The sequence below is a fragment of the Hemitrygon akajei genome, chromosome 11, assembly GCF_048418815.1.
Source record: "Hemitrygon akajei chromosome 11, sHemAka1.3, whole genome shotgun sequence".
Lineage (NCBI taxonomy): Eukaryota > Metazoa > Chordata > Chondrichthyes > Myliobatiformes > Dasyatidae > Hemitrygon > Hemitrygon akajei.
The window spans coordinates 102,730,447-102,744,595 of record NC_133134.1 but is presented as its reverse complement, the minus strand read 5'-3'; the positions used below and the strand labels follow the sequence as shown (position 1 = coordinate 102,744,595).

General features: G+C 40.4%; 1 protein-coding gene across 1 annotated transcript in view; it reads right to left on the bottom strand.

The window, feature by feature from the left end:
- LOC140735877 (CDC42 small effector protein 1-B-like) overlaps positions 1–14,149 on the bottom strand; it is a 72,297-nt gene that overhangs the window by 28,947 nt on the left and 29,201 nt on the right. The window contains exon 3 of the mRNA XM_073061444.1: positions 6,187–6,291. Within this exon, the coding sequence (XP_072917545.1) occupies positions 6,187–6,291 (105 nt within the window). The remainder of the gene's footprint in view (positions 1–6,186; positions 6,292–14,149) is intronic.

The following is a 14,149-nucleotide window of genomic DNA, read 5'->3' as shown; positions in this document are numbered from 1 at the left end:
AGCTCCTTAGAGATTATATTAAGGAACTGCAGCTCAAACCGGAAAATGAGGAGGTGATGGATACAAGCTACAGGGAGGTAATCACCCCTAAGTTGCAGAAGGTAACTGTCAGGAGGGGGTAAGGGAATAGGCAGCCAGTGCAGTGTACCCCTGTGGCCAAACCCCTCAATAATAAATACACCATTTTTTAGATATCATTGGGGGATACAACAATCCTGGGGAAAGCCACAGCAACAAGGTCTCTGGCTCTGTGGCTCAGAAGGAAAGATGGGGGCAAGAAGATGAGTGCAGTAGTAGTAGGGGATTCCATAACTAGAGGAGCAGAAAGCAGATTCTGTGGACGGGAAAGAGACAGCCAAATGGTATGTTGCCTCCAAGGTGCCAGGGTCAGGGATGTCTGGGATCGGGTCCACGGCATACTAAAGGGGGGAGGGTGAACAAACGCAAGTCGTGGAACATAATGGCACCAACAAAGGTAAGAAAAGGGAGCAGGTGCTGAATATAGGGAATTGGGCAGAAAGCTGAAAAGCAGGACCCTCCAGGGTAGTAATCTCTAGATTGCTGCCTGTGCCACATGTCAATGAGGGTAAGATTAGGAACACTTGGCAGTTGAATACATGGCTGAGAAATTGATGCAGGAGGCAGGGTTTCAGATTCTGGGGAAGATATGACCTGTACAAAAAAAGATGGGTTACACCTGAACCTATGGTGGACCAATATCCTTCTTGGTAAGTTTTCCAGAGCTGTTAGGAAGGGTTTAATCTAATTTGGCAAGGGGATGGAACTAGAGTGATAGGACTGAAGATGGAACAGTTTGTATACAACTAGATGCAGTGTGTAGTGAGGCTGTGAGGAAGGACAGGCAGATGATAGGGCAAAATTGCAGTCAGAGGGATGAATTAGAGTATAACAGTGGGCCAAAATCAAAAAAGGTGATGAATACAGGACCGGAGATGTTATATTTGAATGCACGCAGTATACAGAATAAGGTAGATGATCTTGTGGCACAATTAGAGGTTGACAGGTATGATGTTGTGGGCATCACTGAGCTGAGGCTGAAAGAAAATCATAGTTGGAAACTTAACATCCAAGGATACAGGTTGTATTGAAAAGACAAGCAGGTAGGTGAAGTGGGTGGGGTGGCTCTATTTGTAAAAAAATGAAATCAAATCCTTGGATTGAGGTGACATGGGATCAGAAGATGTAGAATCCTTGTGGATAGAGTTAAGCAACTACAAGGTTGAGAAAATCCTGATGGGAGGTACATACATGCCTCTAAACAGATTGGGAAAATCAGGTTGGTGCTAGATCCCAAAAGAGTGAATTTATAGAATGCCTACAAGATGGCCTTTTAGAGCAGTTTGTGATTCAGCCTATGAGGCGAATGGCCATTCTGGAATGAGTGTTATGTAATGACCCAGATTTGATTAGGAAACCTAAGATAAAGGAACCCTTAGGAGGCAGAGATCATAATATGATAGAATTCTCCCTACAGTTTGAGAAGATAAAATTAAATTGATCAGTTTTACAGTGGAGTAAAGGGAATTACAAACATAAAGTTGATTGAAAGGGGACAGTAGCAGGAATCACAGCAGAATAATTGCTGTTGTTTATGTGGGAATTTCAGAAGGCGCAGTAAAATTACATCTCAAAGATGAAGAAGTATTCTGAAGGGAGGATGAGGCAACTGTGCCTGACAAGGGAAGTCAAAGACAGCATAAAAGCAAAATAGAGGGCATGTAATATAGCTAATATTAGTGGGAATGCTGAGGATTGGGAAGCTTTTAAAAACCAATAGAAGGCAACTAGAAAAGCAATAAGCAAGAAAAACATGGCCAATAGTAAACTAGCCAATATTAAAAAATAGGATATAAAAAGATTTTTTCAGATAGAGTAAAAGAGAGATGACGGTGGATAACAGACTGCTGGAAAATGATGAAGAAATGGTGGAGGAACTTAATAAGTATTTTGAGTCAGTTTTCACTGTGGAAGACATTAGCAGAATGCAGAGATTTGAAGAGAGTGCATAGCATTGCTTGGGAACAAAGTGAGAAGTGCTTGGGAAGCTGAAAAACCTGAAGATGAGTAAGTCACCTGGAGCAAATGGACTGCACTGAAAGAGGTAGGTGAAGAGATAGTGGAGGCATGACCCTTCAAGAATCTCTAGATTCTAGAGTGGTTCCTGAGGACTGGAAAATTGCAAAAGTCATTCCACTCTTTAAAAAGGGATGGAGGCACAAGAAAAGAAATTATGGGGGGACATCACGTGATGACGTAGGATCAAGACGCAGGGACCCAGCTCTCCCGTAAAAAGTTAATAAATTAATGTTTAAATGAAGAAAAGTTAGTTAATACTTTCTAAAAGTTACTTATAAACTACTCCGGACTGTGTCAAGCTATGCCTCAAGGAAGGAAGATGAAGAAAACTAATACCGGGAAGACTACGCAAGTTGGAACAAGAACAAGGCCCACGTCTACTGAGGAACCGCGGTCTCAGGTACATTATATCACCGGCGATACGGAACAGGAGATTGTGGCAACACTGGCCACTTCCAAAGGAAAAAACCATCGTGAACTGCGCAAACGCGAAGGATGGAGTATGCGCAAACGGGAGCAACAAGAACTACAAAGCCCAGCTACTACTGCAACTGAAAGTGATAGCGAATCGGAGGGACAGTCAAATCTCTCGGAAAGATCAGATGAAGAAAGAGGTAAAAGTCCTTCTAGAAATATAGAAAAGACTTTGAGGCAAATAATGCGTAAATTAGACACATTAAAAGTAATTAAAAATAATCAAAAAATACTCGAAAAAAAAATGACCAATATGGAGATTATGCTTGATAAAATGACAAAGAGACAGGAAAAAATGGAAAAAAGAATTACGGACTTGGAAACTACAACAGAAGACATGGTTGAAAGAATGGACAAAATGGAAAAGGAAAATACTGCTTGGACATCAGAAAGAAAACAATTTATGGAAAAAATTGATAAGCTTGAAAATCTCAGTAGATGAAATAATATTAAAATTGTTGGACTTAAAGAAGATATAGAAGGAGAAGATCCAATAAATTTTTTTCAAAAATGGATTCCTGAAAAATTGGAAATGGAAAGAGAAACTCCAATTGAGATTGAAAGGGTGCATAGATCTTTAAGGTCAAGACCTCGAGCTGATCAAAACCCACGATCAATTTTGATAAAATGCTCACGATACCAAGACAAAGAAAAGATCCTGAAGGCCACTGCCCAAAGTGCCAAAAATAGAAACGGGCCACTGATGATAGAAGGGAAACCAATTCTTTTTTATCCTGATATAAGTTACAACCTGTTGAAGAGAAAGAAGGAATTTAACCCAGCAAAAAAAGCCTTATGGGAAAAGGGTTATAAATTTACAATGCGTCATCCAGCAACACTGTTAATTTTTTTGGAGGAGGGAAAAATTTTTTTTTCCGATTATCGAAAAGCGGAGGAGTTTGTACAATAACTTCCATCTATTCGCTAATTACACATAGAGGCTTCCAAACGTAATGGATTAAAGATGAAGATAGACCCAAGGAACAGAAGTGATGGACATTTATGGATATTATAGAAGAGAAAAGCAAAATTTTAGAAATACTAAATGAGAATAGTATTATTTTTTTTTCTCTTCTTATACATATACTTTTTTATGTTGCGGGGGGGCTGGGAGGCTGTGGATCGGTTACTGCGGGATTCACATGTGTAATCATGGCGGTTGCCATGACCCGTACAACAGAGGGGGGTAATGTTGTGTCTTTTTTCCACAACATTAGTAGGGAGGTATTTTTTTTTCCTTTATATTTTAATTTTTTTCTATCTTTTTGCCTGGATGATTGGTGGGGACACATATAGCAACATGGAGATTTTTATAAAGATTTCCCAGGATACCACGAAAGTGGAAAGATTAGGTATTATTATAGATTGGAGTAATATAAAAAAAATAATGACTAATCTACTAAATTTTTTAAGTTTTAATGTTAATGGGCTTAATGGGCCAGTAAAAAGAAAAAGAATTTTAACATATATTTAAAAAAAAAAATGAGAACTCCGTGGAGCATGTGGGGATCTTCCAACATCCAGGCATTCCTTTTTTTTTCTTTCTTATTTTTTTAATAGGGATGTTAGGGGGGAGGGGTTAAGGGGAGGGGGGCTGGGTAACACTTTTTTTTTTCCATGCACATTTATTCTGTAACTATTTGAAAACAATAAAAAAAAGTTTAAAAAAAAAAGAAATTATATTCCAGTTATCCTGACATCAGTGGTTGGAAATATGCTGGAGTCCATTATTAAGGATGAGGTTTCAGGGTACTTGGAGGCAAATAATAGGCCAAAGTCAGCATAGCTTTCTAAAGGGGAAATCTTGCCTGACAAATCTGTTGGAATCCTTTGAGGAAATTACAGACAAGGAAACTCAGTGGATGTTGTGTACTTTGATTGTGCCAAAGGCCTTTCCCAAAGTGCTGCACATGAGGCTGCTTAACAGGATAAGAGCCCATTGTATTACAGGAAAGTTACTAGCATAGATAGAAGATTGGCTGACTGTCAGGATGCAAAAAGTGGGAATAAAGAGGGCACTTTCTGGTTGGCTGCAGTGACTAGTGGTGTGTCGCAGGTATTGGTGTTGAGACCACTTCTTTTCACATTGTATGTTAATGATTTGGATGAAGGCATTGATGGCTTTGTGGCCAAGTTTGTGGATGATACAAAGATAGGAAGCAGGGTGTCTGCAGAAGGTCTTAAGACAGGTTAAGAGAATGGGCAAAGAGTGGCAGATGAAATATAATGTAGGTCGTGTATCATGTACTTTGGCAAAAGGAATAAAACATAGACTATTTTCTAAACAGGGAGAAAAATCAAAAATCAGGTGCAGAGCAATTTGGGAGTCCTTGTGCAGGATTCCCTGAAGGTTAGTTTGCAGGTTGAGTCAGTGGTAAGGAAGACAAATTAGCATTCATTTTGAGAGGACCAGAGCAAGGATGTAATGCTGAGGATTTATAATGAATTGATCAGACTGCACTTTAAGTATTGTTATCTAAGAAAATATGTGCTGGCTTTGGAGAGGATCCAGAGAAGGTTCACAAGAATGATCCCAGGAATGAAAGGGTTAACATACGAGGAACATTTGATAGATCTAGGCCTGTCTCCACTGGAGTTTAGAAGAATGAGGGGGATCTAACTGAAAGGTCTGGACAAAGTGGATGTGGAGAGGATGTTTCCCATAGAGGGGGAGTCTAGCACCAGAGGACACAGCTTCAAAATTGTGGGATGTCCACAGAGATGGGGAAAAATTTCTGAAGTCAGAGCAAGGTAAATCTATGAATTCATTGCCACAAACGACTATGCAGGCCATCAATGGGTTGAGAGGGGTAATAAATCAGTCATGATTGAATGACGGAACAGACTCAATGGGCTGAATTACCCAATACTGCTCCTTTATCGTGTGATCTAATGCTATCCTCTGCTGACATTAATCCCATGCCTTGTACAGGTGATGTCCAGCATCTGGAAAGCCAGCTGATTTCTATCTTCCCTGTCCAAAAATCCTGTGGACAACTGGTGCCCAAGTCATGAGTACATGGGACAATTGACTCAAGGTGGAGGCCATAAGCAAATGCCCTCCTTGCGCAGCTGCAAGCAGTAACAAATGATTTATTCCCTCCTTTAAACAATTTCAAGATCTACCTTAAGAGGTAGTGGTGCCTGTCCTAAATGATTCTTTACTCCTGAGGATTGTGGAGACCCAATTGCTAAGTTCAGTCAAAACACAGATAGATAGGTACCTGGGTATTAAGGGAATCAGGGGACAGTGCTAGACAATTGAGCCAAAGTAGAAGATCAACCATAATCTTAATGAATCACAGGGCAGGATCAAAAGACCAGATTGCCTACTTCTAATTTCTATGTTCTTGTGTTGTAGTTTGGCATTTTACTGGGTTGAGGATCCAAGATGGAGCTGTTGGGTATTCTTGAAAACATAATGGACAGAAAGATGTACCAGAAGAGGAGGTGGTGATAATAAGAGAGTAGAAATGTGTCCTTGGTCCCCTCTATCCCTCTTCCTCTCATCCAACACTTCTCCTTTTAAGATCCAGAGGCTATCAAGAAGTTCATTCTTCATTTTTTGCTGAAACAGTTGGAAGTTATGCTAGATCAAAACCACATCCATCTCACCATTGAAAATCCTTGGCTTGTCATATCTCCTGAACCAACATGCGTTAAGTGTACGAAGTTCATGGGTTCACCAATCATGCTTCTGTCAATCCGTTTCCGTTTTTTCTGTAATACAAGAAACCAGGTTAACAGTGACCCTGTATGATGAGTGTATTTGCTGAAACCTAGCTCTCTCGTACTTAATTAAATCTTCACCAGGTTGAAAACAGTTCACTATGCTCCTCCAGGTCCAGCCTGCTACTCTGCTATTATGTCTATTATCTTCTATCATGTCCATCCCTGATTTCCAGTCTGTCTTCCTACATATACCCAATCTCCGTTGGTACCAGGCCTTCAGCCACCTAGGTACTGAGTTCCAGAATACCCTCACTGGAGGCACTGCTGGTAAATTGTAGATCGCAAACTGTTGCAAGCTTCTCAGGCTGAGATTCTAAATTGGAGAAAGACCAATTTTGCTGGTATCAGAAAGGATCTGGCAAGTGTGGACTGGGACACGTTTTCTGGCAAAGGTGTAGTTGGAAAGTGGAAGCCTTCAAATGTGAATTTTGAGAGGATAAAGCTTGCATCTACCTGTCAGAATAAAAGACAAGGATAACAGGTTTAGAGAGCCTTAGTTTTCGAGAGAAGTTGAGGCCCAGGTTAAGAAAAATGAGCTGCGTAGCATGCATAGGGAGGCAGGAACAAGTGAGATACTAGAGAGCACAAGGCATACCAGCTCAAGATGGAAATCAGAGGGCTAAAAGAAGACACGGGGTTGCTCTGGCAGACAAGGTGAATAAGAATCCTAAGAGCTTCTACAGATACTGTATATTAAGAGCAAGAGGATAGCAAGGGACAAAATTGGTTCTCTGGAAATCAGTGTGATAATCTGTACTTGGAGCTGGGAAGATCTAAAATGCATTTTTTTTGCATCTGACAATGTATTACCTTGGACCCTGTGGGAGGCTAGTGCAGAAATTGCGGGGGCCTTAGCTTAGATATTTAAAACATCCTTAGCCACAGGTGAGGTGCCAGAAGATTGGAGGACAGCTAATGTTGTCCTGTTGTTTAAGAAAGGCTCTAAGAATAAGCCAGGAAATTGTAGGTCAGTGAGCTTGATGCCAATAGTGAGAAAGTTATAGGAAGGTATTCTAAGGGACTGGATCTATACAATGCCTACAAAAAATATTCCCCCCCCCCTTGGAAATAATGTTTTATTGTTTTACAGCATTAAATCACATAGGCTTTTTTGACACTGATCAACAGAAAAAGTCATGTCAAAGTGAAAATAGATCTCTACAAAGTGCTCAAAATTAATTACAAATATAAAACACAAAATAATTGATTGCATAAGCATTCACACCCGCCCCCCCCTCCCCCTTTAATATGACACACCAAATCATTAGTTAAATGGAGATCTGTTTTTGGAGACCTGCGTGCAGTGAAGGTGTTTCAATGATTGTAGTAAAAATACACCTGTATCTGGAAGGTCCATCTGCTGGGGAGTCAGTATCCTGGCAAAAACTACACCATGAAGTCAAAAGAACACTCCAAGCAACTCCGTGCAAAAGGTTATTGAAAAGCACAAGTCAAAAGATGAATGTAAGAATATGGCACAGCTGTAAATCTGCCTAGAGCAGGCTGTCCTCAAAACCTGAGTGATCATGCAAGAAAGGGACTGGTGAAGGAGGCCACTAGAGGAGTTACAAGCTTCAGTGGCTGAGATGGGAGAGACTGCACATACAACAACTATTGCCCAGGTGCTTCACCAGTCGCAGCTTTATGGGTTAGTGGCAAAGAGAAAGCCACTGTTGAAAAAAAAAACTCACATGAAATCTCAGCTAGAGTTTGCCAGAATGCATGTGGGAGACTCTGAAGTCAGATGGAAGAACGTTCTATGGTTTGATGAAACCAAAATTGAGGTTTTTGGCCATCAGACTAAATGCTATGTTTGGTGTAAGCCAAACATTATCAAAAAAAAACATCATTCCTATGGTGGTGGCTGCATCATGCTGTGGGGATACTTCACTGAAGCAGACCCTGGAGATCTTGTGAAGATAGAGAGTAAAATGAATGCAGCAAAATACAGGGAAATCCTTGAGGAAAATCTGATGCAGTTCGCAAGAGAACTGCTTGGGAGAGGAGGTTTTCCAGAAGACAATGACATAAAGCAAAGGCTACACGGGAATGGTTTAAAAACAACAAAGTTAATGTCCTGAAGCAGCTAAGTCACAGTCCAGACCTCAATCCAATTAAGAATGTGTGGCTGGACTTGAAAAAGGCTGTTTGCACACAATCCCCATGCAATCTGACAGAGCTTGAACAGTTTTGTAAAGAATGAGGAAAAATTGCAGTGCCAGATGTGCAAAGTTGATAGAGACCTATCCACACAGACTCAATGCTGTAATTGCTGTCAAAGGTGCATCTACTAAATATAGATTTGAAGGGGGAGGATACTTATGCAATCAATTATTATTTTTAATATATGCAATTAATTTAGATCATTTTGTAGAGATCTATTTTCACTTTGACACAAAAGAATATTTTTCCATTGATCAGTGTCAAAAAAGCCAAATTAAATCCATTGTGATTCAATGTTGTAAAACAATAAAAGATGAAAACTTCTGGTGGGGGGTGGGGGTGAATACTTTTTATAGGCACTGTAAGTATTTGCATAGATGGAGCTGATTGGGGATAGTCAACATGGCTTTGTGCATGGTAGGTCATGTTTAACCAATCTTACAGAGTTTTTCTAGAAAATCAATGAAGGCAAGGAAGTAGATTTAGTGCATGTCATCTACATGACCTTTGACAAGATCCTACATGGGAGGCTGGTCAAGTAGGTTCAGTCACGTGGCTTCAACACAACGTAGTAAGTAAGATTAAACACTTGCTTCGCAGGAGAAGCCAGAGTTGTAGTAGATGGTTCCCTCTCTGACTGGTGCCTGTGACTAGTGGGGTACCGCAGGGATAGGTGCTCAGTCCATTGTTGTTTGTCATCTACATCAACAATCTGGATGATAATGTGGTAAACCAGATCAGCAAATTTGCAGATGACACCATGTTTGGGGGGTGTAGTGGACAGCAAAGACGACCATCAAATCTTGCAGTGGGATCTGGATCAGCTAGGAAAAAATGGGCTGAAAATGGCAGATGGAATTTATAGCAGACAAGTGTGAGGTGTTGCACTTTAGGAGGACTAACCAGGGTAGGTCTAACACGTTGAGCAATAGGGCACTGAGGAATGTGGTAAACAGGGATCTGGGAATACAAATCCATAATTACTTGAAAGTGGTATCACAGGTAGATAGGGTTGTAAAGAAAGCTTTTGGCACAAAAGCTTCATACGTCAATATATTGAAGGCAGGAGTTGGTATATTATGTTGAAATTGTTTATGACGTTTGTGAGGCCTAATTTGGAGTATTGTGTGTAGTTTTGGTCATCTACCTATAGGAAAAGATGTAAATAAAATCGAAAGAGTGCAGAGAAAATTTACAAGGATGTTGGCAGGACTTGAGGAACGGAGATATAGAGAAAGGTTGAATAGATTAGGACTTTATTCCCTAGAACGTAAAAGATTGGGGGAAGCTTTGATAAAGATAAACAAAATTATGAGGGGTATAGATAGGGTATATACAAGCAGGCATTAAGGTTGAGTGAGACAAGAAGCCATGGGCTTAGGGTAAGGATGAAATGTTTAACGGGAACATGATGGATAAATTCTTCACTCAGAGCGTGGTGGGAATGTAGAACTAGCTGCCAGCAGAAGTGGTGGATGGGAGGTCAATTTCTACATTTCAGAGAAATCTGGATAGACACACAGATGGGAGGGGTATGGAAAACTATGGTCCACGTGCAGGTTGATGGGACTCAGCAGATTAATGATTTGCCATGGAGTAGATGGGCTAAGGGCCTGTTTCTGTGCTGTAGTGTTCTGACTCTACAACTCTAAATGTCAAGAGTCTATTTCTTCTAGTCTGTAACTAGGATTGGGGAGAATGAACAATTTCTTCTGAGTTGGGCTGCAAATATTTAGGGATTTTGGTGAATCTTGTTCCAGAAGATGACCTTGGGACATTGGAAAAACTATACAAATGTAAGTTGCTGTTTCCAAGATATTTTGTGTGGTTACATTCACAGTGTTGGAAACAGCAAGCTTGTGTATAACCAGCTTTCACAAACAGAAATGCAATGATGACCAGATTATCTGTTCTTGCTTTAAATTACTTCCGTTGAGAAGTAAACATCGATGACAGGTTACCAGGGCCAAATGCTACAATCAGTTGCCACTGAGGAGGCAGGTGGAGTTTTGCTTTGTCACCTCCACAGCACAGGAGCATCAGGCTGCATTTTATGCGTAAGCACTGCAGCCTCAGTGGACTCCACATCACAGAGACCAATTAACTATGTTTCTGAAACCATAAGACAATTAGATAGAGAAACAGGATTAGGCCATTCAGCCCAACAAGTCTGCTTAGTCATTCCACCATGGTTAATTTATTAACCGTTTCAACCCCATTTTCCTGCCTTCTCCCCGTAACCTTTGACACATTGACTAATCAACCCCCACTTTAAATATACCCAATGACTTGGCCTCCACAATTTGTCTAGCCAGAGAAATTCCTCCTTATCTCTGTTCTAAATGGATGTTCCTCAATTCTGAGGCTGTGTCCTCTGGTCCCAGAATTCCCCACTTATAGGAAACATCATCTCTCTTCTTGACAAAATAGGCCAAACGGAGCATGGTTTCCTTTAGGAGAACTACAGAGATTGAAAAGATGTTGGAGACAATTATTAAGGATGAGATTTCAGGGTACTTGGAGGTGCATTAAGTGAGCCAATGTCAGCATCATTTCCTTAAGGGAAATCTTGCCTGACAAATCTGTTGAAACTATGAGGAAGTAACAGACAGGATAGATAAAGAGTTAGTGGATATTGTTTACTTGGATCTTCAGAAGGCCTTTGACAAGGTGCCGCACATGAGGCTGTTTAACAAGATAAGAGCCCATGGTTTACAGAAAAGATACTAGCATGGATAGAAGATTGGCTGATTGGCAGGAGGCAAAGGTTTAGAATAAAGGGAACATTTTCTGGTAGGCTGCTGGTGATTCGTGCTGTACCACAGGGGTCAGTGTTGGAACAACTTCTTTTCATGTTATATGTCAATGATTTGGATGAAGGAATTGATGGTTTTATTGCAAAGTTTGCAGATGATACAAAGATAGGTGGAGAAGCCAGTAATGTTGAGGAAGCAGAGAGAAGGACTTAAGACAGATTAGAAAAATGGGCAAAGAAGTGGCAGATGGAATATAGGGTAGAGAAGTGTAAGGTCATGCACTTTAGTGGAAGGAATAAAGGCGTGAACTATTTTGTAAATGGGGAGAAAATTCAAAAATTAGAGGTGCAAAGGGACTTAAGAGTATTGTGAGCTAGATTTAGAAGAATAAGGAGAGATCTCATTATCTTATTGAAGCCTAGATCGAGTGGATGTGGAGAGGATATTTCCTATACTGTGGGAATCTGGGACCCGAGAGTACAGCCTCAGAATAGAGGGACATGAACTTAGAACAGAGTTGAGGAGGAATTTCTTGAGCCACAGGGTGGTAATGCTGTGGAGGCCACGTCACTGAATATTTTTAAAGCCTGTTAGATTCTTTATTAGTCTTAATTAATAACTCTGTCTAGGTGTTTCAGTATTTGACAGATTTCAATGAGAACCCCTCTTTATATATATATTTTTAAATTTTTTTATTAGTTTTTCAAAACATTTTACAAAATTAAAAACCCCAAATCCCAGTGGGGAGCATTAATACAGTGCAAGATTACGCATACAATAACAATATGCTACAAACGAAGAGAATTTAACAAAAAAGCACCTAAATTAAAGACAAGTGAGCTTAGTGTCCTCCCCAATCCCCACAACACAAGAAAAAAACAACTCCAGACCAACCACCACACAATATAGAGAGTATAAGTCAGGACAGTCAAACTCCCAGACTGTGAATACACTTAGTAACAGAGGATAATAATGCCTACCACCAGGAAAAAAAAGGGAGCTGAAAGCAAGGGACCGAAAAGAAGAAAAAAAAAGAAAAGAGAAAAAAAAACCCTAGTCAAGAGGAAGGTTATGAAAGTACTCGATAAAAGGTCCCCAGACCTTATGGAACTTTAGATCCAAATTAAGAACTGAATAATGAATTTTTTCAAGGTCCAAGCAGGCCATAATGTCGTTAAGCCATTGCGCATGTGTGGGCGGGGCAACATCTCTCCATCTGAGGAGGCCCTCTTTATATTTTAAACTCCAATGAGTACAGGACAAGAGTAATCAAGCACTCCTCATACATTTAATCTTTCATTTCCCGGGATCAATCTCATTAACATCCTCTGGACCCTCTCCAATGCCAGCACAGATCTTCTTAGATAAGGACCCCAAATCAGATCACAATATTCCAAATGTGGTCTCAGCATTACAGCCTTGCTTTTATATTCCAGTCTTCTTGAAACAAATGCTAACATGGCATTTGCTTTCATTACCAGCAACTCAACCTGCAAGTTAATCTTTATGGGACCCTGCAAGAAGACTCCCAAGCCCCTCTGCACCTTGATTTTTGAATTTTCTCCCCATTTACAAAATATCCCATGCCTTTATTCCTTCTACCAAAGTGCAAGACCCTATTTCCATCTGCCACTTCTTTTCCCATTCTCCTAATCTGTTTGTCCTTTTGTAGACTCGCTCTTTCCTCAACATTACTTGCCCCTCCACTTAATCTTCATATCATCTGCAAACTTGGCTTCAAAGCCATCAATTCCATCATTGACATATAACGTGAAAAGAAGTGGTCCCAACACCAACCCCTGTGGAGTACATCTAGTCATCAGCAGCCAACCAGAAAAGGCCACCTTTATTCCTATTCTTTGCCTACTGCCAGTCAGCCAATGTCCTGTCCATGCTAGCATCTTTCCTCTTGTCAAGTAGCTTCATGTGCGGCACCTTGTCAAAGGCCTTCTGAAGACCCAAGTAAACAACATCCACCAACTTTTCTTTAACTATCCTGCCTGTTATTTCCTCAGAGTTTCAACAGATTTGTCAGGCAAGATTTCCCCTTAAGGAAACAATGCTGACTTTGGCTCACTTTATGCACCTCCAAGTACCCCTAAATGTCATCCTTAATAATGGATTACAACATCTTCCCAACCACTGTAGTCAGATTAATGAGCCTACAATTCCCTCTTTTCTGCCTCCCTCCTTTCCGAATGAGTGGAATGACATTTTCAATATTTCAGTCCTCTGGAATCATTCCAGAATCAAGTAATTCTTTAAACCGAACTCTCTTCAGCTACCCCTTTCAGAACACTGAGGTGTTGTGCTTAAGCCATAGAACTGAGATTTGGATCAACGACAGAGCCAGAGGTACTATTCCTCAGTAAATACAGAAAGCAAAATAGAGACTGTTGGATTTTCCTCTCTCGTCATTATTTCCACAGAACATCCTGACCAGAATATATCAAGAGGATATTCAGACTGACACAACTCTTTAATCTGTTTCTAGGCACAGGTACAATTTCAACCCCTTTCAGCACTTGTATGTTAACTTCCAAACTGCTCCCCCAAGGATGTTCTGCAATTACAGCAAGCATTTCAATGCATTAAAGGACTCTGTGAGGAGTCATTATTGGAGTGGAATGGATTTCTTTCTCTCTGATTGATGGAAATATGCATGGCAGGAACCCTTCTAAAATTGTACTTAGTAGAGTTCAACCATCTACAATGCAATGACACAATGATGACCTCCTCCTCTTAGTATTCCAATGGGTCTACTTCCTCCATGGTGCCCTGGTTCACTCTGTATATCTCCAACATTCATTTGCTTTCCTATTGTACCTTCTATATAAACACAGGAGAGACAACACCTGTCCTTTTACTGCTTCCATGCATTTCATCCAGAAACCCAAACTCTAATCGTTCCAATTTGATGTATTCAC